Genomic DNA, 26,776 nt, shown 5'->3' with positions numbered 1-26,776 from the left:
CTGTTCAGCCTGTTAATTTCTCACTCAGTTTTTGGTAAAGATGAGCAAGAGTGGAGAGGCCAGAGACAGAAGTGAGCCTAGATCTACCTTCCGGGTATAGAAAGGAGATATATGCATGCAGGAAAGAGAAGATGAAACAAGATTCATTCATTATTAGCACTGAAGCCACAGGCAACCAAACTTGGAAATTCTACAGTGCAGTTATAGTGTTCTCTCTCTCCTCTTTCCAGAATAAGTTAGTGATTAATGGCAAAGGAAACTTGAGAGGCAAATATTTTAGAAATGGTGTATATGCAGCATACATTAGATAGTCTTTAGATTGAACTATCTATCTCCTTCAAATGCTGCGAAGCAACCAGAGAGAGAACAAATTTATACTTAAAATCTTAATATTTGATTCAGCCCTTTTCTCTTAGTATAATAACTGTAGAGGTGAAACAGGCTTCTTTAAGTTAACTATTTAGTATGGTTAGTGACCAGGGATAATAGGAGTCAGCAATCAAAATTTGGAGGGCCACATATTCACTATTTTATTTAGTAAAAGGGCACCAGTATAGTAATCTATTACACAATTGTAATTACAGAAACATACCCACCTTTTTCCTTTGGCCAAAAAGCCCAAAAGGAGAAAAAGGAAAAGTGGTAAATGCTAGAACAGTTGGCAATACATGTATCAATGCATGCCAACTCAGCCAAAAATTTTATAGTCCTCCCTTTTTATTTCATAACTGAATTTTGCCTGAGCCAAGCTGTTCCTAGTTAAAAATAGCGTTTCTAACAAGAGGATATCCCTTCTTCATTCCTTGTTGTATCACAGGAAACAGGCTTGTAATCACCCTCCTGCCCTCCACAGTGAAAAATCAAACCAGCAGGTCATAAAATGAAGGGCTAAAACTGCATAACATGTCAAATGTATGGTTTGCATTTGCTTCTTTGGGTGGAAAAAGAAGCTCTCTTCGTGGTGATGGAAAACTGATCTGGATAAGAACCTGTTGGGGAAGAGCTAACTTTCCACTCATAGTATCTTCTCAGGAAAGATCTTTTCATCCCCCAGATTTCCTGAAAGCTGCTGTTTGCTACTGGAGGGAGTGGTGCTATTTGTGCTGTCCATTGGGAGTCCAAGAAAAGAGTTCACCTCACTGACCCTGTGCCTAATTGGCTCTTTAAAACAACAACAACAACACACCTTTAATATAACAGATAGTTTGACACAAACACACTTGCATAAAACCTACTCAGCACCTGTAACTCCTTCTTTTCCTTTTCTTAATTTAAATGACAAAACATCAGGGTTATACAAATAGAATTTCTCTATCCACTTCTTCCCAAAAGCTGTGTCTTGGTATGTGAACACTTGCTTATCTGATGAGTGGAACACAAAGGCTTCACCTGCTTTACTGCTGTATTAGAAACAGTGTCTTTCTTCTTTTTCTGTAAAGCGTGCATGTTTTCAAGCAATAAAACTTCAACATGTGCAGGAGAAATGAGTCACTCTGGAATGTGTGAACTTTGTTGGCATGTCAAGCTTGATATGATTAGCTCAGTCACTGTACAGTTGGGCTGTGCTGCGGGCAGGAATTAGTGTTTTTTTCCTTCTTCTTTCTGTTCTTTATGTGGAACAATTAAACCAAACTGCACTTGATCTAGTGCTGCTGAACGTCAGCAGCAATTGCTGTTAAAGGCTCCTGCAATTTTGATAGTCTCTAATTTGACGACATCTAGTAGGACTGAATTAGATTTCTTGCAGAACTTCCATTTCATTACTGTAAGAACCATGTATCTGCAGCCATATCAGAGCAGTAATTCCTACTAATTAAATTAATTTGCTGCTGTTATAAATGTTAGCAGATGGCAATGTCCAAACTCTGCATGGAGGAGAAAACACACAGTTTTCTTAACCCTTCAACATGAAGGTGCTTTTATTAAATAAGGCCCAATACAGATTGAGAGAAAGGGACGTCCAGAGGCCACCCCTTTCTCCCCCGAATGGAGGCCGCAGCAAACAAATGCTGCAGCCTCTGCGAGGCTTAAAAAGAACCTGCTCCTGGCAGATTCTTTTTGCGCCACGCAGGGCGCCATTAGTGCCCTCGTGCACACCGATGATGTACACGAGGCACAACGCCATTTGGATGCTATGCCATGCGTATGTCATCATGGTGGCCCCTGTATAGATGGGGGCAAGCCATGATGGTGCCCGGTAGGGCTCGGGAGCATGTGAGAACCTGAACCTGCTCTCCTGAACCCTAAAATCAGCCCCAGGCCAGCACTTTGCGCCAGTCTGTACCAGGCCTTAGTTAACTTTTGAACTATAGGGCCATTAGACTATTTAGATATTCCCTTCTTCTTAAACGTTTTCAAAGAGATACAAGCTGTCAGAAGTGGCAGGAGATAGGTTTGAAATCACTGACAGATGTTTGTGTGATCTGAAGTAGATTCATAAGGATTCTTGAATTCCAATTATTTAACAATAGCAGCAACAAAACTACTCCCCTCTGCCCTTAATTATACTGCTGAAAAGGAAAAAAAAAACTCAAAGCGTAAGCAACCAGGACTGGGGTAACCAGAAGGACTTTTATGAGTGGAGTACAAGATCTATTCATTTCTGTTATTCAGAACAAATTCCTAGACTCAAAATTCCTAAATTCTGAGTTCATATCTTTTGTGCCAGCCTCCAGCCAGTGGATCTTAGGCTTCTTGCAGTAAACAGCTTGATCTCAGTCTACCTCAAATTGACATAGAGTGAAGTGTTTCTTTAAAAAAACATAGAAGAGCAATTAATTTGGAGTGTGAGAGCTGTAGCTCTTTGAATATTGAGATGAGGTTCAGTTTATTTCCTTCTCCATTTAATAAACTGGCTCGTGATTTCAGAGAGAGCAATTGTGTTGCCTCAGTACTAGATACCTTGCCTCATTATACATGTTAACTACATTGACCTTTCTCTCAGGTTACATGAGACATCATGGGTGTAGCTTAGGTAAATAGTCTTAGAGCCATGTGTTGCATTTATTTGCATCTATAATTTAATTAATACATATATAGCATTGTTTGTAACACTTAAATCCCACATTTCCTCCAAGGGGGAATTCAAAGACATAGCCGTGTTAGTATGGAAAATCAGTATACTAAGGGATCTTGCAGCACCTTTGAGACTAACTGAAAGAAAGAAGTTGGTAGCATGAGCTTTCCTAGACTTGAGCCTACTTGATCAAATGCAAATATGCATCTGAGCAAGTAGGCTCAAGTCTATGGAGTTTATCACACTAGCAAGATCCCATAGGCAAAAGGGATTTAAACGCGATTTAAAGTACATTCAAATTTAAACAAAACATGCACATTTGGGGAGTTTATCACATTGAATTGCTTCTAAAATGAAATAATGTGAAGTTAAATGGCAGTTAAAGCAGAGAAAAGCAGCAGCTTTGTACTTTCGGGATGTTTTTGTGTTTCTCTACTCCCCACTTTTTTCAGGATGTTCCGAAAGTAAAAAGCTGCCACTTTTCTCCGCTTTAATTGTGGTTTAACTTCATGTTATTTCATGTTAACTGTGACGTCATGTGATAAACTTCAGGCATTTCCAGGTTTTCTTTGCTTTAAATCACGTTTAAATCCCATTTGCCCGTGGGATCTCGCTAGTGTGATAAATTCTTATGAAAGCTCATGCTACCAACTTCTTTCTCTCAGTTAGTCTCAAAGGTGCTATAAGATTGCTTTCCTCCAAGGAGTTCAAGATGGTTCACATACTGCTCTCCATTTTTAATTCTCACAACAGCCTTAGGTAGGTTAGGCTGAGAGATTTCAACTGGCCCAAATTCACTGAAGGATCTCCTTGACAGAATTTGAGCCCAAGTGTCCCCACATCCTAGATCAACAAACAAAACCCTATACCATACTTGTAAAATGTTAGCACATAAACCAGGGTAGGAAACCAATTAAATCAAAATATTACTCTAGGGACCCAGCAGTTTTGATGTGTAACACTGTTCTGAGAGATCGCTCTAAAACAGATAAAAATTGGGAGTAGAAAAGCACAAAAAGCACAGTAACTTCCAGTTTGGGAAATGGTGGTGTATTTAAAAGCCAGAAGGCATTTGGAAGGAACTAAAAAATAACTCTGCCCCTTGGAGAGCACATTCCTCTGAGATAAGCTGAACAGCAATAGTTATGGCAGTCTTTGTCCAGGAAAATATTAAATTGCAGATTATCTCTTTCTATAATTTCTGTCTGGAACAAACTGTTCATCCTAGATATGAGAATAGTGTGTCATGAAATGAATAAAATACAGATTTTTTAGTACCATAAAAGCAGTATAAATGCAAATATGATGCTGTCTTTTGGGTGGGGAATACAATCAATGCTTGTAAACTTCGACCTGGAAAAAACTATCCCATTTCAACCACAAACTGTACTGTGTGGTTTGTTTAGGGTCTGTTAGGCTACACTTTCGAAAACGACAGTTCTAAGTATAGAAAGTCTAAATAAAACTCCTTAAGCATACAGATGTAATAGATGCTGCTAAACAGGAATACTTAATGCAGTATTTCTTGGTTAAAAAAATATTCCTGTAGATTCATTTGAATTTTAAGAAGTATTTATATCCTCTTCTACGTTATGTTGCTTTTTAGGTTGTTGTTGTTGTTGTTGTTTTGCACTCTGCTTTTCTATAATTAGTTGTGTTATTTAATGCTAAACTGTATTTAAAAGTGCCTTTTTTGTTGCTTTTCTACCACTTAATCCAGCATTGGTGCACACATTTCTCAATATAAAGCAGTGATTGCAATCACCTTGCAGCTTATCACTTCTCTTACAGCATGGCGTTATGTAGGTGCTACAGGAGGCTTCCTCTTCATTCTCATCCAGCTTATCCTCCTTGTAGAATTTGCACACAAATGGAATAAGAACTGGTACGTTATCTTTTCATGCACATACAGTAATGGTGCCCATGTAAACTGTATTCTAATTATATTTTTTTTTTAAAAATTAAGAATTAGGAAACCTCTGCATACCTTTCATCACAGACAGTTGATATATATTTTGTTTTTGTTTTTTGCAACAAGCATTCTCATTCAGAATCTTTTAAATAATTTCTTCATTTTTAGATATTCTACCCTTTTTTATTCCTTTCACTTCACCTTTTATCTGTTGGGTATGGGTACTTTTCATTTGACTGACAATTTTCACTGCTGTCACAGTGCTTAGTGGTGCTCCAAAGGATCTTTTTCAGTTGCATATTTGTCAAAAATACATGAAATTGGTAAAAGTAATAAATATAAATGAGATTTCTTCATTGTGCTCAGAGGATAATAGCTTTCATGGTATATTCTTGTCTGCATGGATTCTCTGACCTTGATCTAGTCATCATCCTTATTATAGGAAAGTAATACATACTTCTTGTTGGCCATCTTCATTCTGAGAAATCAGGATTTGTTTTCATGGGTATAAGCAGTGTTCTTATTTGAAGGATTATCCTGCAAGTGAGCCTTGAAGGGATCATCTTCCTCATTATTACTGTCTATTAGTCTATAGTTCTTCTGGGCATGGGTAATATCAGATTATGAGTCCTGTACAACTCAAACTATGCTTTCTTTAGATGATGAAGATACGACATATAAACTGTATTATTTATTTGAAAAATTTAATAAATATTCTGTTGAATTGATTGATTTGTATCCTACTACTCCTGTATTGGCATCGAAGTACAGTGGTCCTTCCACATTCACTGGGGTTAGGGTGAAGGACCCCTGCGAATGTAGAAAAACCACAAATAAAAAACATAATTTTGTTTGCCTGAGAAAACACCTCTCTAGGAATCTCCAGGCCCTCCAATGCAACTCTGTAGTCAAAATCTGCCAAAAATTGATCACAGAATCATACTGGATGACCTACAAATACCTAGAGAAGATTTTTTTCTAGGAACCTCTAGGTTCTCCAGCACAACTCTATGGTCAGCTTCCAGCAGAGTTGCACTGGAGGATTTAAAGATTCCTAGAGAGAGCATATGAATCAAAACCGCAAATAATCAAATCCTCAAAAGTCAAATCCATAAATTTGGAGGGCCAACTATAATTAAATCATGGAAATATGGAAAATTTGACCCTGTAATGAACTCACTCAAGTAGGTGTCTTCTTAACCGATCAGCTGGTATCATTCATTTGTCTTTTCTCCAGCTAAATGCACTGATATGTTTTTCTTTCCCAAACAGGACATCTGGCACAAAGCACAATAAACTCTGGTACGGCTCCTTAGCTCTTGTGACGCTTGTACTGTACTCCATTGCTGTTGGAGCTCTGATTGTGATGGCTGTCTTTTACACGCGTGCTGATGGCTGTACATTTAACAAGATCCTGCTTGGTGTCAATGGTGGCTTGTGCTTGTTTGTTTCAATGGTAGCCATCTCACCCTGTGTCCAGAACCGTAAGCAAGCTTTTTGTTATTGTTCTGATCTGGTTTTAGTTGGAACTATTGAGCACTTTGTGGATGTAATTTAAATCTCAGTATTCCGGTTAAGGTTTTTCCTAAGTTGTGTTTCCAACATTTACCAAGCTGCAAAGTCTGGAGTTTAAGATACCATGGGTTGCTTGAATCATATCCTGTTCTAACTGAAAATCCTTCTACCTGGAATTCAAGAGAGAAGTTTCGTGAATACTATTAGAATTTTGTGATGTGTTTGTAACCAGGAGCCCATTCACACTGCACAGTGAAATTACTATCATTCTATTTTAACTGCCATGGTTCCTGGGATTTGCAGTTTGTTGAGCCTGGATGAGAATTCTGAATGGCTGATCCTAAAATGCAAATCACAGGATTCTACAGAACAGAATAATGGTAGTTAAAATGGAATAATAGTGCTGTAATTGCACAGTATGCATGGGCCCAGCTTGTTTGTCCCAGTCTCTGACCAGCAGCTAAATCTTTCTAATGCAGTCTAATCTACCAGTGCCCATGGTCACTTCTGATTATCCATTACAAAAGGACTGCAGTTTGGCATTAGAGCACATGATTTTGGCATAGAATGTCCCAGGTTCAGTTCTGTCATCTCCACTTTAACAAGGATCTGACTGTAGATGATGTGAAAACCTTCTTCCTGAAGGAGTAGAGAACCAGTGCCAATCCAAAGTACTAGATAGTCCTGGGCAAATAGAAAGACAGTCTAAAATGATGTAAGGCAGCTTCCTATGAGAATCATTGCATCATTAATGACTGTTCTTATGTTTTCCTGCCAAGACTGTCTCCAAAGTCATTTTATAATTGAAATCAATGCCAAAACATAACATACAATTAGAGATGGGCAATTGTGTGTATGTGGGCAAGGAAAATCTCCCTTGACCTTTGGCAATTTGTGTTACAATCCTAGTTCTAGGAATTTTTACTCCAGAGGGCTGGAGCAGGAGAATTTTGGCATTCAATTCAAGGGCTAGGGGATGGTGAAGATCCCAATCCATATTATCAGGGTTAAAATGCTGCATTGGATCCAGATTCAGTTAAAGCTGACTCATTGGAGTCAGTGGTACAGGTCAAGCTGTAGTTCCATCTATTCAATTGAGTATGCTTTAACTATGACTAAGTCTGGGATAGAATCATTTGTTCTCATGTTTTTGCATTATTTTGTGTGGGTGTGTGTCATTGTCATGCCAAGGGACTGAAATTGTATATTTGTATGTCGAACTGTCAAACTGTTAAGTACAGTACTCTTGTTAGCCATTTACATTCATCAAGATGTGTTTATCTATTTGAGCCTTTCATAAAAGAAAAATGATTCAGAGAGAGAAGTATATTTGGATAATTTAATCCCTCCCCCATTTTGTTTACTTATGGCTTTTTAATTGTCTTAAACTTTATTGTGTGCATAAATAGTTGGTTGAATCCAAAGGATCTGACCAAAAAGGTCATCTTGTGGGAGGAATATTTCTTTCATTAGAAAAAGAAACCTTTCAGTCCAATCCAATGAATATTTTTGTAAAAAGAACCCAGCTCCTCAACCCCCCCCCCCAATAGTCTTTCTAAGAAATTATCAAGGTTAACTTTATTTTCATTTTTCAATTTGTAGGTCAGCCCCATTCTGGCTTGCTGCAGTCGGGCATTATCAGCTGTTACGTCATGTATCTCACCTTCTCATCACTTTCAAGCAAACCTCCAGAAACTAGTAAGTTATGTCAGGGATTACACAGGGCCAGCCCAATCATAAGGCATAGTGATTGAGTCATCACTTTAAGAAGTGGATTTGGAGTGTCAGGAAAGGGCAACCAATTGTTACTTACTTTGTTATTATGGTATTTTTACTGCTAGAAACAGGGAAAGGTACAGGAGGGGTTTTATGGCTCCTCTGTCAAAATAATTTGGCCAGGAGGTGCAATTGTACTCCAGGTTAGGCTGCAAAATAACTTAAGGCAACTTTGGGTTTATGTGTACATGTACATTGATGGTACCGTAACAATAATTAAGAATCATTGCTGGTCTTGGGATCAGTGTTTGTCTAAAAATATGACAGTATTGCCTTAGAAAAACAAAGAATTTCAGGAGAAGAGACAGCTACATAAATCCTTCTCTCTAGGTCCTGATTTCTCTATTAATTGCATTGCATGTAATAACTGAAATAGTTGCATGAAACAGTTTGATATGTGATGTATTTTATTTTATTTTATTTTATTGGGTGGGTGGGAAAATTGTGTAAAGAATAAAAGGAAAAGAAAACACACTGACTTAACTAGCTAAAGCAAAACAAGACAAGATAGGAGTCAAACAATGAAACATCCATACATACACTTCAGTAAAGGGCAACAGGATATCCAGATAAACATCCATACATCATTTGACATCAGAATGCTATGCATGCAGATGAGGAAAGGATTGTGAGGTCCTCAATCTGCTGTCTTTCCAATGTCACAGTATTAGTTTTAGCCAACTAAAAGTCATAATTTCTGCTGTTCATTTCCAGGAAGAAGGTAAATAGTTTAAAGATATTGTGTACACCTGTCTATAAATTTCAAAAATTGCTTCAATATAAAGTTGGCACAATTGAGATCCTCCCTCCAAAAGGAAGCAACAGCTGGACATAAGCAAATCATATGCTTAAAAGAAGTATTAAGTAAATTACAACACCAGGCATTAGCTGAATTACTTAGACTATTGCTTTAAAAAGCACTGCAATGTCCAGTATATCCAGAACATATGTTTTTGCTGAATAAGTCACAGGTTGAGAACACATCTCTCCACTTGCATTTTCCCAATGTTGACCTTGGTATGGTTGAACTTGGCTGAATTACATGGGACATGTCTTGTATATTTTGGCATCTAAATATTTCTTTTTTTAGCAATGTTGGAATCAGGTCTAAGTCTTCAATCCAGAAATGCCTGTTGGATAAAATTAAAAAGTAATGAGAAAGAGTTTGGTACAGAGGTTAAAGGCTCAGTTACAAAGAAAAAAACTCATCTTTTAAAAAAACCTTACATCTACTTACAATGTATCAATGAAGCAAAACATTAAAAGAGAAAAAACAATTTAGTGATTGCTTCTAGTATTTAGACAAAGCTCTGTTTCAGTAAGAAGCAGACTGGTTTTCTTTATTTACAGTGTGATAGGACATCTGTATAATACTTGGTTCTACTGAGATCCTGCCACTGCTGGAGGTACTGATGGAAGTGCAGCTGCTATCTGGGATAAAATAGACCATATATAATGTCAGAATTGCAATGGTTGCCATACATTTTTCTCTGAATTCAAGGTGCTTGTGAAGACATTTAAAGCCTCTAAACAGTTTGGAACCTTGATACTTGATGAAGCATCTCTCCCCATGTCCATGGTAACTGTTTACTGCTTTTTTGTGTTTTTAAAAGTCTTAGATGAGAATCAGAAGAACATCACAATCTGTGTACCTGAATTCAGCCATGGGCTACAAACAGATGAAAATTTGGTGACTGGGCTGGGAACTACCATCCTCTTCTTGTGTATTTTGTATTCTTGGTATGTCCTGAGTTGTATTTGTAATGTGGTCTGCAAAGTTAAGTATAACTACCAAAATAAAAATACACCTGTCTTCTTTTAGAGGACAGTGGTTATTCAACACCATTCCACAGCATCATGATGTTCGCTAAATTTTAAATGTAGTGTAACATTCATCTTGAAATGGTTTAAGATGCTATTATATGTAGAACAGTAAGGGGAGGACTCTATCTGTATTTTGGGGTCAATGTAGCAGTAGCATTCCAAACTGCTGGTGGTACAATAATGGTATGGTTTAATTTCAGTCAGGTAAGAGGAGCTGTTATAATTCTGTTATACACTGCCTATCCATAACAGAAATAACCACAAGTGCCTATACATCAGAATGTTCCACATAGTGGTTGTTTCATAGAAACATAGAACAATAGAATCAGAGTTGGAAGAGACACAAGGGCCATCTCATCCAACCTGCTGACATGCAAGAATACGCATAATTCCAGTAAGAGCCACTGTCTGTCTCCCTGGGGGTGGAGGACCTATTAGAATGGTCCACCCTCGAAGGCAAATGGAACCAATTGGATTCCAGAAAGCCCTAGAGGGTTTGTTGGTTGATAATACCGGGGATTCTGTTGAAGCTCTGGTGAACACATGGAACACTGATCTTACCAGGGATATTGACACAATTGCTCCCAGATGTCCTTTCCTACCTGCTTTGAATTGTATACCACAGAGCTGAAGAATGTGAAGCGGGTGGGACAACGACTAGAGCTCAAATGGCACTCACCTGGACTCTTATCTGACAGAACTCGTCATAAGAAATTTCTTTATTCTTATAGAGAGGCAATAAAAGCAACGAGGAGATCTGCCTTGTCTGCTTGCATTGCGTTTGCAAAGTCTCATCCAGCAAAGCTGTTTAGGGTGGTGAGGGAACTTGATGCCTTGATGGCATTTCTTAGACATGTCATCAATGCATCCCTTAGGGAGGGTTATGTACCATCTGTCTTAAAGAAAGTGGTTGTTAGACCGCTTCTGAAAAAACCTTCCCTGGATCCCCTGGACATGAAAAATTATAGGCCTGTTTCCCATCTGCCATTTTTGAGTAAAGTGATTGAGAGGGCTGTCACTTTTCAGCTCACAGTGGTCTTGGATCAAGCCGATTTTCTAGATCCATTTCAAACTGGCTTCAGGACAGGATATGGGGTGGAGACTGCCATGGCCGCCTTAACTGATGACCTCTGTCTAAGCATTGACAGAGGAAGTGTGACCCTGCTGGTGCTATTAGACCTCTCAGCGGCATTTGACACAATAGACCACAACATCCTCTTGGAACGCCTGAGAGAGGTAGGAATTGGAGGCACTGCTTTGCAGTGGTTCCGTTCCTTCCTCTCAGGTAGATTCCAGAGGGTGATGCTCAGAGACAGTTGCTCTTCAAAAACAGAGCTTAATTGCGGCGTCCCTCAAGGTGCCATCCTGTCCCCGATGTTAGTCAACAACTATATGAAGCCGCTGAGAGAAATCATCCGTCGACATGGAGCTGGGTGTTATCAGTATGCTGATGACACCCAAATATACTTCTCCATGTCTCGGTCATCAGCAGTGATGACAGATGGCATTTCTCCCCTCAATCAATGTCTTGCAACAGTAATGGACTGAATGAGGGAAAACAAGCCCAAGCTGAATCCAGACAAAATGGAAGTACTTACGGTAGGGGCCCCCAAACCAGGTATCGGGCTGCAACCTCTAGTCCTAGAGGGGTTCATGCCCCCCTCAAAGGACTATGTTCGCAGCTTAGGGGTGCTTCTCGACTCGTTGCTTCAGATGAGAAATCAGGTGAATGCAACGGTTAAGAGTGCCTGTTATCCGCTCCAGCTAATACATCAGCTGCTTCCTTTCCTGGAGCTGGGTGACCTCGAAACTGTAGTACATGCACTGGTAACCTCAAAACTTGATTTTTGCAATGCCCTCTACATGGGGCTACCCTTGTGCCTAGTCCGGAAACTTCAACTGGTACAGAATATGGCAGCCAGATTGATTACAGGAACAACTAGGAGTGACCATATTACATCAATATTGAAATCACTCCACAGTGATTGTCATTACCTTTAAAGCCCTCCATGGCTTTGGCCCAACCTATTTAAGGGATTGCCTCCTTCCGTATAATCCGCCCTGTGCACTCAGATCCTCTGGAAGGAATTTGTTGCAGTCCACTAAGACCAGATTGACGGCGACCTCCTAGAGGACTTTTTCCGCGATCGCTCCCACTTTATGGAATGGCCAGCTGGACGAGATCCATCAAATTACCAACCTAGAGAGTTCAAGAAAGCTGTCTCTTGGCAGGCCTTCCCGGAATAGAACCCGGCCACGTAAAGATCTCCCTACAGACATATACAAGTGAAGACTCTGCCCACCGTTATTCTATTATTGTACTATTATTTTTAGATTTTATTGTCTGTAATTTTAATGGATAGAATTGTTTAATCTTTTTTAAGGGGGCGGAAATTGTATATATTGTTGTATTTTTTAAAGGTTGTACACCACTTTGATTGTGGTAACAAAAAGCGGGATATAAATGTATTATTATTATTATTATCATTATTTTTCCTAAGACCTTTTTTCTGATATAATCGGTATACATTTTTGCCTTCCCTTTAGAATGAATGGGTGAAAAATGGCTGAAAAGTTGTCCAAAGTCTGTATTTCTACCTACAGGGCTGGAAAACTTAAGACCAAAGCCAGCCTTGCTGGCATCCCAGTTTTCCAAGAAGCCCATCCTCTTTCACCATGTTGCCGCTGTTTGATAATTTCCACCAACCCCCCATAGTTTTTTAGCTCCAATTCTGAAATTCCTCTATTAAAGTTTAGCTACTAGTGGTAAAAAGTTATCGCTAAAATATACTGGCTATTTTTGCTTCTACCCTTTTGCCTCTGGCCATACCCACTACTGTAACACAACTTCCCAGACCTTTTCTGAAATTGAATTCAGGCCTGTATCTGAAAGAGGTTCCTCAGTGGTGAGGACATATGTGTGAATTCTGTTCATTTGCTCATAAAATGTTCTGCCTGGAAAATCCCCTGTGATATTGCTTAATAGAGGAGGTAGCATCCCTTAATACAGCCATTATTTCTTGACATGTTTGTTTCAGCCATTGCATTCATACAAATTAGTTTTGCGAAGTAGTAGTTTTATCTGTGGAGGCACCGAGTAACATATTAATCTCTTTTACACTCCTGTAGAACAATTTGTTATATAGCGTTTCCTTTGGATCATTTCGGTAATACTGTTTTTGCAGATGTGCTTAATTGCAGAAACATCTGAATTTATTTTGTACAAAAGAGCCAGATTCCAAGGAAAACGTCTCTTAGATCTTTATGGTTCACTCTGTACTCCTTAATTCATTTAGGACCAATATTGTCCAAAAATAAGACATTCCCTAGTGTTAGTGTCTTTAACAAAAGAGCATCAAAGAATGACTTGTTCCACTGATGAATTTCCTGTTTGTTTCTAGCTTGACCTCAACAACACGTGCAAGCTCTGAAGCACTGAGAGGAATATATGCAACACCCGAAACTGAAGTAAGCCAACATTTGCTTTTGTACTTCAGTCTTTTTTCAGTGATGTGTAGACTTACTTTGATGGGGTCGTCTATGATCTTGTTCCTCTCAACCACCTGTCCATTTGTCCCCACCCTCCTGTATTTCTGCATGCTTAAATTAGCTTAGAAAAGAATTCCTACATTCTAATTCTGTCCAGCAACTCAAAGTACTCTCAGTATGTCCTTAGAATGTGATCAAGTGGACCGGAACAAATGAGCAGGAAAAAGTGGCTTGCTCCTGGGTTTTCTGAAAGTGCGTCGAAACCTGGCTGTCTGCGCGGCCCGCTACTAAGGTGGGCTGAACACCTATAGGCTGACTGCACCACACAACATCAAGCTGCGCTGCATGTTTTTTTCCCCCTTGCATCCCCACCTTGCGTGTGCAGCATCACACAAACACACCACCTGCAGCCTCCAGTTACCTCCTTCTTCCCGCCCAGATTCTTTTGTAATGCACTGCCTGTACAGTGCATCAGTGATACTTTGGCAAAGCACAAACATGGAGTCCTTCCATACATGCCCCCTTCACCCCATACCCCCTTGTTGGACTGTCTGGTTTGTGTATGATATCCATTGCATTATTGGAGATCTTGTTTTTGCTTTGCTGCAGTCCCGTACAGGTGTTGGGCTGTTTATATGTTGGTGTGATGATGCATATTTTCCACCTTAAGCTGGAGTATCACAGCTTCTTTTTGCTCCAGTTTTTAGCCCCGGAGCGCGGCTTCCTTTCACGTTCCACCCAGTTTCATTTCTTGTGTTGCTTAAACACCCAGGCTTCAAAGCGGTTAGAAGCTGCTTTATTTGGTCAGTGCGGATGACCCAAGTGTTAGCATTCTGTGTGTCCTGCTTCTGCTTCAGCCATCTTGAAGAGCTTGCAACTTACTTGCTTTTTTCTTGCAAGATGTTATCAAGTTTTAGATTTCAGTATTTAGACTTTCAACTAGTCGCTGACAATGAACTGTGAATGTCTTGCAATAATTGCAGTCTACATACAGATATATAACCTACTGTGGCGATTTTGTGATGTGTCAGAAAGCTCCAGTGCTGGGGCACAATGGAAAAGCCTCATCTTGTCAAACACATTGGGATAGCTCCAGGTTTAGGAGATTAGCACACTCTTTTAATGCATTTACTTTTAAAACAGGTTTTATTGCATTTGCCTGTGGGCAGGCAGATGCATCCTGTTTACAGCCTGGATGCCAGCCAGGCTTATCCCATGCCTTTTCCAGAATGGTAAAATCCCATTCTTGAAAAGCTACAGAATAAACCCGTTTAGCATCCAGGATGTATACGGGATGCATTCACCCTGTCACAGGTGAATGCGATAAAACCTCTTTTAAAAATAAATGTGCCTTTATCCCATTGGGGATAAGATGTATTAATCTCCAGTGTTATACACAAAAGAGCAATTGAAACAAGTTTAGTTAGGAATATGGTAAATATATCCTATGCACTGCTTACATGCTTCCTTCCATTGTTTACATGGTTTCCAGTGCAACTCAAATATTTCTGGCACCTCCACATTAAAAAAAAAAAGGATTTGCTTTTAGTGTGTTCCTGTGTGCCAAATTGGTTGCACTAGTGGAAGGTCTGAAATCAGTTCAAGCTAAGACAGTTCCAGATGGCATCCTCTCCAGCTGCTATAGAGCAAGTTGCCAGCCAAGGAAGTGCTTCAAAGAAGCAGCACTTCTCAGGCTTTGGCACAAATGTATCTGGCTCAGTGCTCGCCATCGTTCCACTGCCAGTTTCGACCTCCCTAGTTCATTTGGACTAGCACCAGTCTACACCACTGGGCATGCAATTTAGCATGCCTGTCACTCGGCAAACAGCAAGGTCGGGAAGGCCTCTTAGTTTGTTGATTCTTCTTTTACTGTGCAAGAGACAACACAGATGTATTCTGTCTGAGGAGACATTCCTTGTTGCATGAGAGAGCTCACGACGCTGCACTATAATGTAACATAATAGAATTACTTGTAGATCATTTGCTTTTAAAGAGCACTACAAGAAACATTGTGTGGGAACATAAAGAAAAGGCTAACAGCAGGCAACTGATTGTATGTCTCATTCTTTCCCATGATAGAGGGCCTTTTGTCTTGTGATTAGAAATGTAAACATAATTCTCCAACTGTATCTGTTGCATAGAGAGTCTCTCTTGCATCCAAACTAAAGACTGTTACCCATGTTATGGAGAACTGTTTACATGCATGTCAGCATTGCTAATTGCATCTCCCAAGAATTTGCAAGTCCTGAATATCTGATAGATGTAATGGTTTATGCATTACCGTTTTGGTATTGTCATAGAATTAGAAGACAATCCCTTTTTATTTTAACAATTTAAAATGCAAAGGAACAGCTATGCCAAACCATACAAAAACCTCATTATTCTGCACTGATAAAATGCATTGAAATTTTTTGCTTTTGACAGAATTTGTGATCAAGTTCAAATATGTCTTCCAAAGATATTTTATATTAATATAGGTTAATATAGATAAAAGAAAATTCATGTGTTTCCAGCAAAGAATTAATTGGTATTGAAAGTGAAAATGTATCAAATCACAACATGAAATTTTAATATCCTAACTAAAATATCTAAATCTTTTTCTTGGTAATTTACTGTTTACCTTATATAAAGAAGAATCTAAACTACTTGATCACTTTTAAATACAATATACTGTTGTGCTTTGAAAATCAATATATTGTATTATTAGATTGTGCTTACTTTCTAGCAATGATTTCTGAACTCAAGCTTAAAGTTCAGAATATTTTAACTTCTGTATTTTTTAAAATGAAAGTCCCTTAGTATGGTTCAAAATTATGCAACAATTAACTTTTTATTTTAGAAAATGCAGCTTTCATTTCTGTTGCTTTCTTTCCTGGTAAATGAACCCTTTTTGTTTTTTGTTCTTTAGATAGCTCGCTGCTGCTTTTGCTGTTCTCCAGATGAAGATGGTAAGGGTTCATTCACCCATGCAATTTTAATTTCAAACAGATTTGCAATATTTACAAAAGGGTGGGCAGCTTTTATGTGTGCACCACATGCTAAGTTCTTGCCTACATTTGTTGCTTTGGATGTTTTGGTATGATTTTTAGAAGCCTGCCTCCATTTTCCTTTTTTAAACTTTAACCTTTAAACAGTATCACTGAAGTCTGCAAAATTGTTATTTGTTGTTGTTTTTTTAATGAAAATTGGCAAAATCTTGGGCATAGGAAATATAATTTCATTTAAAATTCTTATAAAATTATTATTCATAATCTTCATGGGAGACTTAAATCAGCTTTTGGGGTTAGGACATATGTGGACCCAAACAGACAGGCCAAAATAAAGCTGCTTTGGGTCACTTTGGAGGTATGCTTTTTAAATGATGCATGCATCCTAAGAGGCCGGAAGCCACACCAAAGCCACGCTCCAGTTCTAAGGACTGGAGTGCTGCTATGGCTCAGCTTCTGGCCTCTTAAGATGCATGTGTCATTTAAACAGCATACCTCCAAAGTGACCCAATCAGCTTTATTTTGGCCTTTCTGTTTGGGCCCATGTATATCCTATTTAATCCTCAGTCCAATACTTGCCTACTGGGATGGGCAGTATCCATTTATGCTCTCCACTGATGGACAGTGACAGTTGAGAAATGAGTAGCTGAATTGTTTCTACCCAGATTTACTCTGAGAACTTTATGCATCTTGTAGATAGCAATAACTGAGTCTCCCTAGCTAGAAGCAAGAGCGTGACTTGTCTTGTAAATAATGTCTGTAATGCAAATCCTGTGGTTTATAGCAACACTGTCAGAGTGCCTGAAATGCATGTAAACATTCTTAAAACCAAAAATGCATAGATATTAATAACACTATATCTTAACTTCACTCAGTTAAATCTGCTCAAAGCACAGCTGTATTTTTTATTTTTTTAGATAGCTGTGCTTTCTGTGGAAAGTATATAATCGCACCAGAAGAGAGACATGTAACTTAAAATAGAAATTATAATCACAGGGTTGTTAATTATAGGCACAGCTAAAACAGCATATCTGTGGATGGAAAATGGCATGTGTCTTAGTTTTCCTGTCATATGTTTCTGTGGTGTATTTCCCCCTAGAATGAACTGTGATAGATTGTACTTTTGTGGCAACTTCCATTGTATACATATCAGTTCTGTTCTTATGCTGCTCCCATTCTTTTTATTTGCCAATAATTCATGTTGGGTGGGGAGTAGGGGTGAGTATTGGAATATGTTACTACTATCTTGAACAGTTTTGTTGTGAATTTCTCTACTGTGAAGAGAAATTGAGGTCTTTGCAAACACTCTATAATAGGGAACTATGTAAGGCAGGACAGCAGCAATACCAAGCTTTATGCAAGGTACAGAGGATGCATATGACCCTTCAGAGACTGAACTACAGCTCTCAATTAACTATTGGCTGTGCTGGTTAAGGCTGCTGGTCTAAGCAGAACTTAAAATGTTCTGGCCTGTCCATGCTTTGTGCAGAACTTCGATTGCATATACATTTCCCCAACCTTGGGCTGAGCAATGTTGTCAGTGTGTTAGAAATGTGTAATTTGTGATTCTTTGAGGAATGCTCTAATAGTAAAAATCACCTCTAGTACAGCTCAGGAAGTGGCCTCCATAACTTTTGCCATCAAATTGGCAAGGAGCATTTTGGTGAGGGAGTGACAAAGCACATGTATTACATTTGTAAAAATACTGCAACTTCAAATCTCTGCTATCTCTTTGTTGAGCTACATAGATCCGTATGTGAAATTTTAGAGAGCTGCTACAGATAATTGCAGATCAAGGTGGGAATCACATGCCACATCCCAAAGGACATTTTGTAGCCCACAGAATTCTCCTCCCTATTTCCAAAGTAAATAAATAAACCAGAATGAAAACCACATCTTCAGGGGATGTGATTTTCCTCTAAAATAAAATGCAGGTGTGGACACCTTCTTTTAGAGGAAATTCATTCATATCTTCATTTGGCCCAACACCATATTTCAGAAGACAGGTGTGAGCTTTCTGTCACATCCACTTTTGCTGAAAGTGGCTGCTGTAGACTTCACCGTTTTTGAGGAGGATGGAAGACAAGCCTTCTGAAGTTGCTCATCCCTTGGGTACGCAATATAGGGTTTTAAGAGACCATGGTCAGATTCAGTATAAAATATCTTGTGTTTCTGAGGCAGAAGACAAAAGTAAATGAATAATGGGAAGCTGATGAAGCTGACTGTAAAATAAAATGATCATGAATATAACTTTCATCTTAATTACAGATGAAGTTGATATAGCCTGTAGACTACCGTTCAAGGAATATACAGCAACATATAGAATCATTGTATATATTTGACTATATGTCAACAGTCAGCCCTCCATATTCACTGACTTTTTATCTATAAATTCATGCATCCATGGTTTGAAAATATTTCAAAAATATATAAATTTCCAAAAGCAAACCTTGAATTTGTCATTTTATATAATGGACACCACTGTTTTAATAGGACTTGTATAAGTTGAGGGCAGGTTTTGGGGGCCAAAATTATGGATTTTGATATGACTCATGGATAAGTGAAGGATAAAACTTAGGGGCAAAAGATCTAAAGGATGAAGCAAAGGGGAAAAAATGTCAAAGAATTTACAAAATTCCAGCAAGCATAACTGTGCTCACATTAAACGCTGGATGAATGAGAGAGTAGAGAAGGGTCAGTGCTTCCAGGACAGATTATGTTCTTGCCTTTCATCAGTGGATGGCTCCTTTTTTAAAAAAGAGAGAGAGAGAGTTAAAGTACAGAACGTACATTGACCCATGGATACGTTGATTCAGATTTTTTGGGTCAATTTTTTGACTAAAATTTCTAGACTTATATATGAGTATATACAGTAAGCCTGATTTAATACCACAGTTCTCAGAATAAGCTAACACCACATAATTCCTCAGTCTCAGATGCCTTCAGTGTCATGTACCTACCTAGCCTCTCACATAAACTGTTGACTTATAGTGAAGTCTTATAGAGTCTATTCAGAGGTAAGCACCATTGAATTCAATAGGACTTTTCTAGCAGATACATGTGTATAGTATTACAACCTTAGTTCTCTTGTATTTCTGATTTTTCTTCTTATTTAAATACCTCTTCTTACCTTAATATGTAGTTGCCTACACATGGAACAAAAAAGAAGACATTACTAAAGGGTGCAGGGTGTGTGGCCCACACCAGATAATACCCCAAAGAGATGTCTGCTGCCCCCTTCGCAGCCCTTTCTGGGTCCTGCATCAGGTGACACCAACCTCAGCAACTCCACTATATTTCACACTGGTGGAAATGCTGGCAAAGGGAGTTTGAAATCAAGCTCATCAATGTATCAACAGCAGTACAGTGGTACCTCGGGATACGAAATACCCAGGTTATGAAATTTTCGGGATACGAAAAAATCCCATAGGGAATTATTGTTTCGGGTTACGAATGTTTTTTCGGGTTACGAAAAAACTTTTGGTGCTTTTTTCGGCTTTTTCGCACGGAATCGCGGCTTTTCCCCATTAGCGCCTATGGCAATTCGGCTTACGAAGGCTTTTCGGGTTACGAAAGCGGCCGCGTTACGAATTAATTTCGTAACCCGAGGCACCACTGTAGTTAAAAACATTCAATATAGTGGGGGAGGGGCAATAAGAAAAAGAGTGACAGTTTTCTAAAAAAATGTCCTGAATTAGGGAACTCAGGAGCAAAACTAAGGGGTGAAATAGACTGCCCTGGAGGCCTTCTGAAGGCATAGTGGAGCTGCAGCAACTGCATGCCACAGCCCCAATCCACCTTTATGCCAACCAAAACAGAAGCAGCAAACAGCCACTCCTTTTTGTGCTGGCAAAAAGCCAGCTTTTCCTCCTCACCGTGGCTGGAAGTTCGCTTTAAGGTGCTCTGGTGGCATGCCCATGTATGGGCAGCTAGGTGGCTTGAAGCTGGCTTCTGGGCATCTTGAGGGCACATGTCATCTGTACACCACGGTCCCAAGATGCCCGGAAGCCCTTTTATGCTGGTCTATTTCACACCTGAGTCAGCAGTAATAACCTCAAATTTCCAGCAGTCCAGAGGCTTGTCTAAGAAACAACCTCTTCAGTTTTATATACAGTGTCACCAAGAAGAAGCAAAAGGGATATCTTGAGACAGGCCATCCACAACCAGGGTGCAGCAACAGAAAAGAATGTCATATACATTCTTTTCTGTGCACCAAAAGAGATTCGTTAACAAAGAAGGAAAGTAAATTAATGTTGGTATTCTGATTTGCATAATATTTCCTGGGAGATCTGTTTTGTTCCTTCAGAGCTCCACTGATTTTAATTGAGCTTGCTCCCATCATAAGTGTGTACAGTCAGCCCTCCATATTCACTGATTTTTTATCTATAGATTCATGCATCCATGGTTTGAAAATATTTAAAAATATATAAATTTCAAAAAGCAAACCTTGAATTGGCCATTTTATATAATGGACACCACTGTATTTAATAGGACTTGAGCATCCATGGATTTGTTATCCATGGGGTGATGGTGGGGTTTCCTGGAAACAAATCCCACTGGATACTGGGCCCACTGTATAGGATTACAGACTACCGTAAATTCTCCTTAATTCTTCTTTATACACAATAACTGGGCCAATTCACATATTCATGTCTTCTTTAGGGATGTGAATTTTAAATCTAATTGACTTAGATTTCAGTAAGCCAGCATGGTGTAGTGGTTTGAGTGTTTTACTAGGGACACTGGGAAACCAAGGTTCGAGTCCCCACTTGGCCATGAAAACCTAGTAGGTGACCTTGGGCAAGTCACATTCTCAGCTTCAGAAGAAGGCAAGGGCAAACCCCCTCAGAACAAATTCTGCCAAAAAAAAACAGCAACAACCAGTAATAGGGCCTTAGGGTCAACATAGGTCAGAAACTACTTGAAGGCAAACCTCTGTTGAACAAGTTTTGCCAAGAAAATCCCATGATAGGTTCACCTTAGGGTCAACATAAGTTGGAAATGACCTGAAGGCACCTGACAACAATAAAGTGCATATCAAAAGCCTGCATCTCAGTATTGTCTTAAAGAGTATTGCATGCTTCTTGAGCTGGCATTCTGATGGTTAACTTCATTAAAGTGAACATGTAGTAATGGTATTCTAGGCACTGAAGCAAACCCGGATCTTTCTTTTTGTATTTTTGTCTACACAGCTGATGTTGAAGAGCCTGCTAGCAGAAGAGGAGGCCAGAAAGTAATTTATGATGAAAAGAAGGGCACTGTATACAGCTACGCATATTTCCATTTTGTGTTCTTCCTAGCTTCTCTCTATGTGATGATGACTGTTACACACTGGTTCCAGTAAGTGCTCTTCTCAAAATGGCATTGGGCTGATGTAGCATAATGGCTTTTTAGTGCAAGATAGGGTGTTTGTAGTTAATGGTTGCCACTGGCTTGCAAACTCGTTAGGTGGCCTTAGGCAAGAGGATTATCAATATGTAGGGATCATCAATATGAATTGATTACGAATGTGTAACTCTAGGTTATGTATTCATAATTTAGATTGTGAATGCCAGCCAATGTTTTATTGCTAATGTTTGTATTACAAATTAACAAATCGCTACAGTTGTATGCCAGTGGCATAATAGTTTGAGTGTTGGGCTATGACTCTGGAGACCAGGATTCAATTCCCCGCTTGGCCATGAAACCCACTAGGTGAACTTGGGCAAGTCACATCCTCTCAGCCCTAGGGGAAGGCAATGACAAACCTCCTGTGAAGACACTTGCCATTAAAACCCCATGCTAGGGTCCCCTTAGGGTTGCCATAATTTGGAAACAACTTGAAGGTGTACAGCAACAACAACATTCACTATACAACTCTAAATAGCACCAGCCCATTCTGCATACGCACTAACCTGACTGATTTTGAAGCTGAGCAGAGTGGGATGGGAATCAGTAGGAATGGTAGGACTAAGAAAGAATCCTGACTTAAATCCTTGAAAGCCACTACCAGTCAGAGTTGATAATACTGGGCTATTTGGATCCAAGGTCTGACTCAATATCAGGCAGCTTCCTGTGTTCCTCTCAAAGTTCTTGAAAGAACTGAAATGTGTTACTGAATTTCTATTAAAAATATGTGACATTATTAAATAAGATTGCTTTATAGATGACTGAAGAGTAGCCAGTGAGATAACCCTGCCCCCATCTAAGGTTCCAGGGAAGAACTAGGATGTTACAGTAATTCATGAGCCTAATTTCAGCTCCACTTAAATTGGTAGAAAGCTCCCCAGTACTATCCTATGGGAATCAAATCCTATGCACACTGGCATATTTCTAAGAAAACATAAGATTGTTTAGCTAGAATGATGAAACATGGGGGTTAGGGTTGGAGTAGAAGCCTGAGAACAAATCAGCATGGCTTCAACAAACCCTGCCTCATCCTTCTTTTAGAATGCTTTCAGGGTGTAGCAAGGTCTTTAAACAGAGATTGGATGGACATCTTTCCAGAATGCTTTAGTCATGCATTTCTGCATAACATGAGGCCCAATTGTTTGGCCCTTGTGGTCCCTTCTAACTCTAAGACTGTGTGATTCTATGAAATCAGCTAATGCCTACTTGTTTTCATCATTGTAGTTATGAAAGTGCTGCAATCGAAAAATTCTTTGCCGGAACCTGGTCTATCTTCTGGATTAAGATGGCTTCCTGCTGGATATGTGTCCTCCTCTATTTGTTAACTCTTCTAGCTCCTTTCTGCTGCCCAACCAGAGAATTTTTGGTGTGAACCTCCTTCTGTTACAAGACCAGTGGTTTAGAGGATGGAGAAGCAAGTTTGTGTAATGACTGTCCTGACATTGATGGTTAGGCTGTTGCTCCCTCTTCTATATGAAACTTATATGTTTATATACTTTGGGGTTGTTTTCAAAAACATTTATTTGCATTGTTTGAATTAAGAGAGCCTGAATTCAAAAGCGGCACCTCAGTTAAGAACTCAAATAATATGAATGTTATTAAATATCTCATAATAGTTAAAATGCTTTAAAGTTATTTTGTGTTCCTCCTGTGAAATACAAAATGCCTCTTTATTCACAGGGAGAAAGCTTTTCCTGTTTTCTTCATTTGGCTGGGACTAATTTTATAGTCCTCATAGGTGTTAATATCCAGCTTTTAATGATTTCCCCAATAAAACAAACACTTGTTTAGAATTATAAAATGAATCTTAAAAGTGGGATGAAGATATCATCATAGGTAGGCGTAGCATCAGCTCAAGAGTATTTTCTTCTGTATTAGGTGCTCATAGTAAATTATTGCATATGTGGATTGTAGAAGAAAAGAGTTTATGGTCTAGAGCTATTTATTTATGGTATTAATGAAAGGCACCTTTATATATCATTGGGTGACATGATGTGGAACCTGAAAATATGACTGGGATGTGAAACACTGTAAAGATTGGTGCAATTAATTAACAACTATTATGAGTCACTCTGGGACTAAATGCATCTGAAAGGACTGATGAGCAACAAAACGTGAGTTCTGTCCATATCAATAAGTCTATCTTAGTAAATCTGAAGAGTCTCCTTTTTGGAAGGGTTATTAAATGAATCTGCAATCTACTTGAAATTGTGATGTAATAAATTATATGTAGGACCTAAAAGAAGGGTGTATGGCTGAATTTTGGTTAGTGGAAGAGTAAATTCCAGTGGAACCAGGAGGAAATCGGTGAACCTTTAAAACCAACTCTCTGGGGAAACCTCCTAGAGTTAGTTTTAAAGGAAGTAGACAAGCTGAGGAGTAGGTTCCACTACCAGAATGTTGGATTTATTGCTAACAAACAAAGTGAACTTTTTTTTTTTTGCAGAGTAACCTTACCTAAAGAGTAATTTGGAATATTCACCTTTTTTCCCTGGGTGGGGATTGGTTGTTTTGGGTTCATTTAATCCATCACTTCTTAGGCTGCATTTGCACTGCAGAAATAATCCAGTTTGACATTGCTTTAACTGCCATGGCCCAATGCTATGAAATTCTGGAAATTGTAGTTTTGTGAGATCTGTAGCTTTCTCTTGACAGAGAGCTCTGGTACCAAAACAAACTACAGATCCCAGGATCCCATAGCATTGAGCCACAGCAATTAAAGCAATGTCATAGTGGATTATTTCTACAGTACAGATGCAGCCTTAGGCCCCATATAGACAGACCAAAATAAAGCTGCTTTGAGTCACTTTGGACATATGTGTTTAAATGATGCATGCGAACTAAGAGTCTGGAAGTTGTGCCAAAGGACTAGATTGTGGCTTTGGCGCGGCTTCTAGATTCTTAGTACGCATGCATCATTTAAACAGCATACGTCCAAAGTGACTCGAAGCAGCTTTATTTTGGCTTGTCTGTATCGGGCAGTGACTCCAGATTTTGTCCATGAACATGTTGTGATATAATTTTTTTAAAGTGCAATTGTAGATAGAGATTATAAGGGGAAAATATATTTAACCCATTGCAATTTTAATGTCGGGGCAGAGAACTGCATCTTTTCTTTTCTTTTTTACTCTCAGTTAGGCTATGTCTCAGTCTATTCATCTTAAGAACTGAAGCTGAACTTTGGAAAGATTTGAGGACTACAAGTCATAATCCAGGCAAAAAGAGTCCTTTTTTTTCAACGTCCTGGATCAAAGTTAATATTCTAGTGAGGAAGAGTAATATTGGAAGAAAATACATATAAACATTGAGGCAGCGCTAAGGCTGCAGTCCTAGGCACACTTATCTGGAAGCAAGGCCCCCTTACTCAATTCTTAGTAAACATAGGACTGAACTGTAAAAGATTTTAATTGTTGATTTGGAGGTAAGCTTATTAGCTAGGTAGACACCGTTACTTTGGTGTGATGTTTAGTGCATGGCATTCTGTCAGCTCAAAAGAAGTGATTAGCAATCATTTAGTATAAATGTTCTGCTGAGAATTAACTGTGGTGTCTAGCTTTCCATCTTCAAAAAAAATAGTTCAAAGTAGTGTGATAGTTTTAAAGTGTCTTATTAGGGGTGGTGTTTTCTACCTATGTGATGGTGTTCTCATGCATCGGTTATGTCTTGTGTTAACTGCAGCAGCAGCCTTCATTTAGTATTTCCTGCTAATTAGAAATGGCAACTATGTTTTGGCGATAGAAGAATTCCAGCTTCGAAAACAATGATTTTTTTTTTGTTGCTTTCTCTAACCACCACCAAAGGTAGAACTAACAGACAGTATAATCTTTGCTGTTTTATCTCACTCAATTTATTTATTTCCTTAATTAATTTATTTTTCTTCCACAATGATTTTACAGAGCTAGTAACTGCATGTACTAATGCTAACAGACAGACCGATTCTTGTGCAGTAGGAAGGAGCAATGCCACCCTAAACAGTCTATTGGTGTTAAAGAGAAGCCCATTTCTGGTTTTTTTTTTTTGTTTTGTTTTGTTTTTTAGCAGAGCTAGTGACGCCTGTCTAAACACAACTGATTAGAATATTCAATTCAGTTGTAAGAGTCTCTGAACTTCTAGACTCTTACAACTAGAATAAATTTCATTACTATACAGTATTTAAATGAAAAGCACACTACCAACACTCCTGAAAATCTGTTGGAAAACTACTCTCCATATTGGCTTGGAAATTAAATACCTCTAATAGCATATTCATCAGTAAACATATGCTTCACCAAGCAAGCCTTTTCTAATTTGTGCGACCTTAATTCACTTTTGGGTATTGGACTGCCTGTACTAGGTTCTTATGAAGCTCTCCTTAGTGTCTTAATGTCAAATGTTCTTGAAAACTGGTGTGGTTTTCTAGTCTCTGAAACACTTGGGAGTGGTATATAGCTCAGAAGTATAGCTCAGAAGAACTTTAAGGCTTTTTATATACAGTAGTGTGTTGCCTTTTTTGAGTGCACTTACAAAGGGAGCCATCATAAGCTCAGGAAGAAGAATGGTGCTAATGTTCAAAACTGACCTTTATCATCTCTAGTTCTTGCTAGAATTGTTCCTTGGAGACTTCTCTAGCCTTTGTATTCTGATGTTTTGGAGAAAAGAAAGTGAATTCTTGAATGCAGTGGATTGTAACTGGAAATGTCAGAGAGAGAGACAGAGAGATCAAATGGTGGTGCTCAGTTATGACTCTGCCAAAGGGAATCTCCAAGAACAATTTAAAATGTACTGAATTTCATAAACTACTGATTCCCTTCCCTTCTTAATAATATAGCTTAGTATTTTGAAATCTGAAGGACAGAATTCTACAAATAGAAATGCATTGTGCATATAGTG

General features: G+C 38.8%; 2 protein-coding genes across 2 annotated transcripts in view; one reads left to right on the top strand and one right to left on the bottom strand.

The window, feature by feature from the left end:
- SERINC5 (serine incorporator 5) overlaps positions 1-24,562 on the top strand; it is a 69,551-nt gene extending 44,989 nt beyond the window's left edge. Inside the window, exons 5-12 of the mRNA XM_042450127.1 lie at positions 4,808-4,901; positions 6,201-6,412; positions 8,046-8,141; positions 9,833-9,959; positions 13,445-13,511; positions 16,441-16,480; positions 21,712-21,859; positions 23,132-24,562. Of these exons, the coding sequence (XP_042306061.1) occupies positions 4,808-4,901; positions 6,201-6,412; positions 8,046-8,141; positions 9,833-9,959; positions 13,445-13,511; positions 16,441-16,480; positions 21,712-21,859; positions 23,132-23,279 (932 nt within the window). The 3' untranslated portion in view covers positions 23,280-24,562. The remainder of the gene's footprint in view (positions 1-4,807; positions 4,902-6,200; positions 6,413-8,045; positions 8,142-9,832; positions 9,960-13,444; positions 13,512-16,440; positions 16,481-21,711; positions 21,860-23,131) is intronic.
- The window catches only part of THBS4 (thrombospondin 4), a 553,455-nt gene that overhangs the window by 444,350 nt on the left and 82,329 nt on the right, over positions 1-26,776 (bottom strand). The gene's annotated exons all lie outside the window — the stretch shown is intronic.

The sequence above is a fragment of the Sceloporus undulatus genome, chromosome 2 (assembly GCF_019175285.1).
Source record: "Sceloporus undulatus isolate JIND9_A2432 ecotype Alabama chromosome 2, SceUnd_v1.1, whole genome shotgun sequence".
Classification (NCBI taxonomy): domain Eukaryota; kingdom Metazoa; phylum Chordata; class Lepidosauria; order Squamata; family Phrynosomatidae; genus Sceloporus; species Sceloporus undulatus.
Note: the sequence above shows the minus strand (reverse complement) of the source record. Positions and strands in the feature narration are given on the sequence as shown.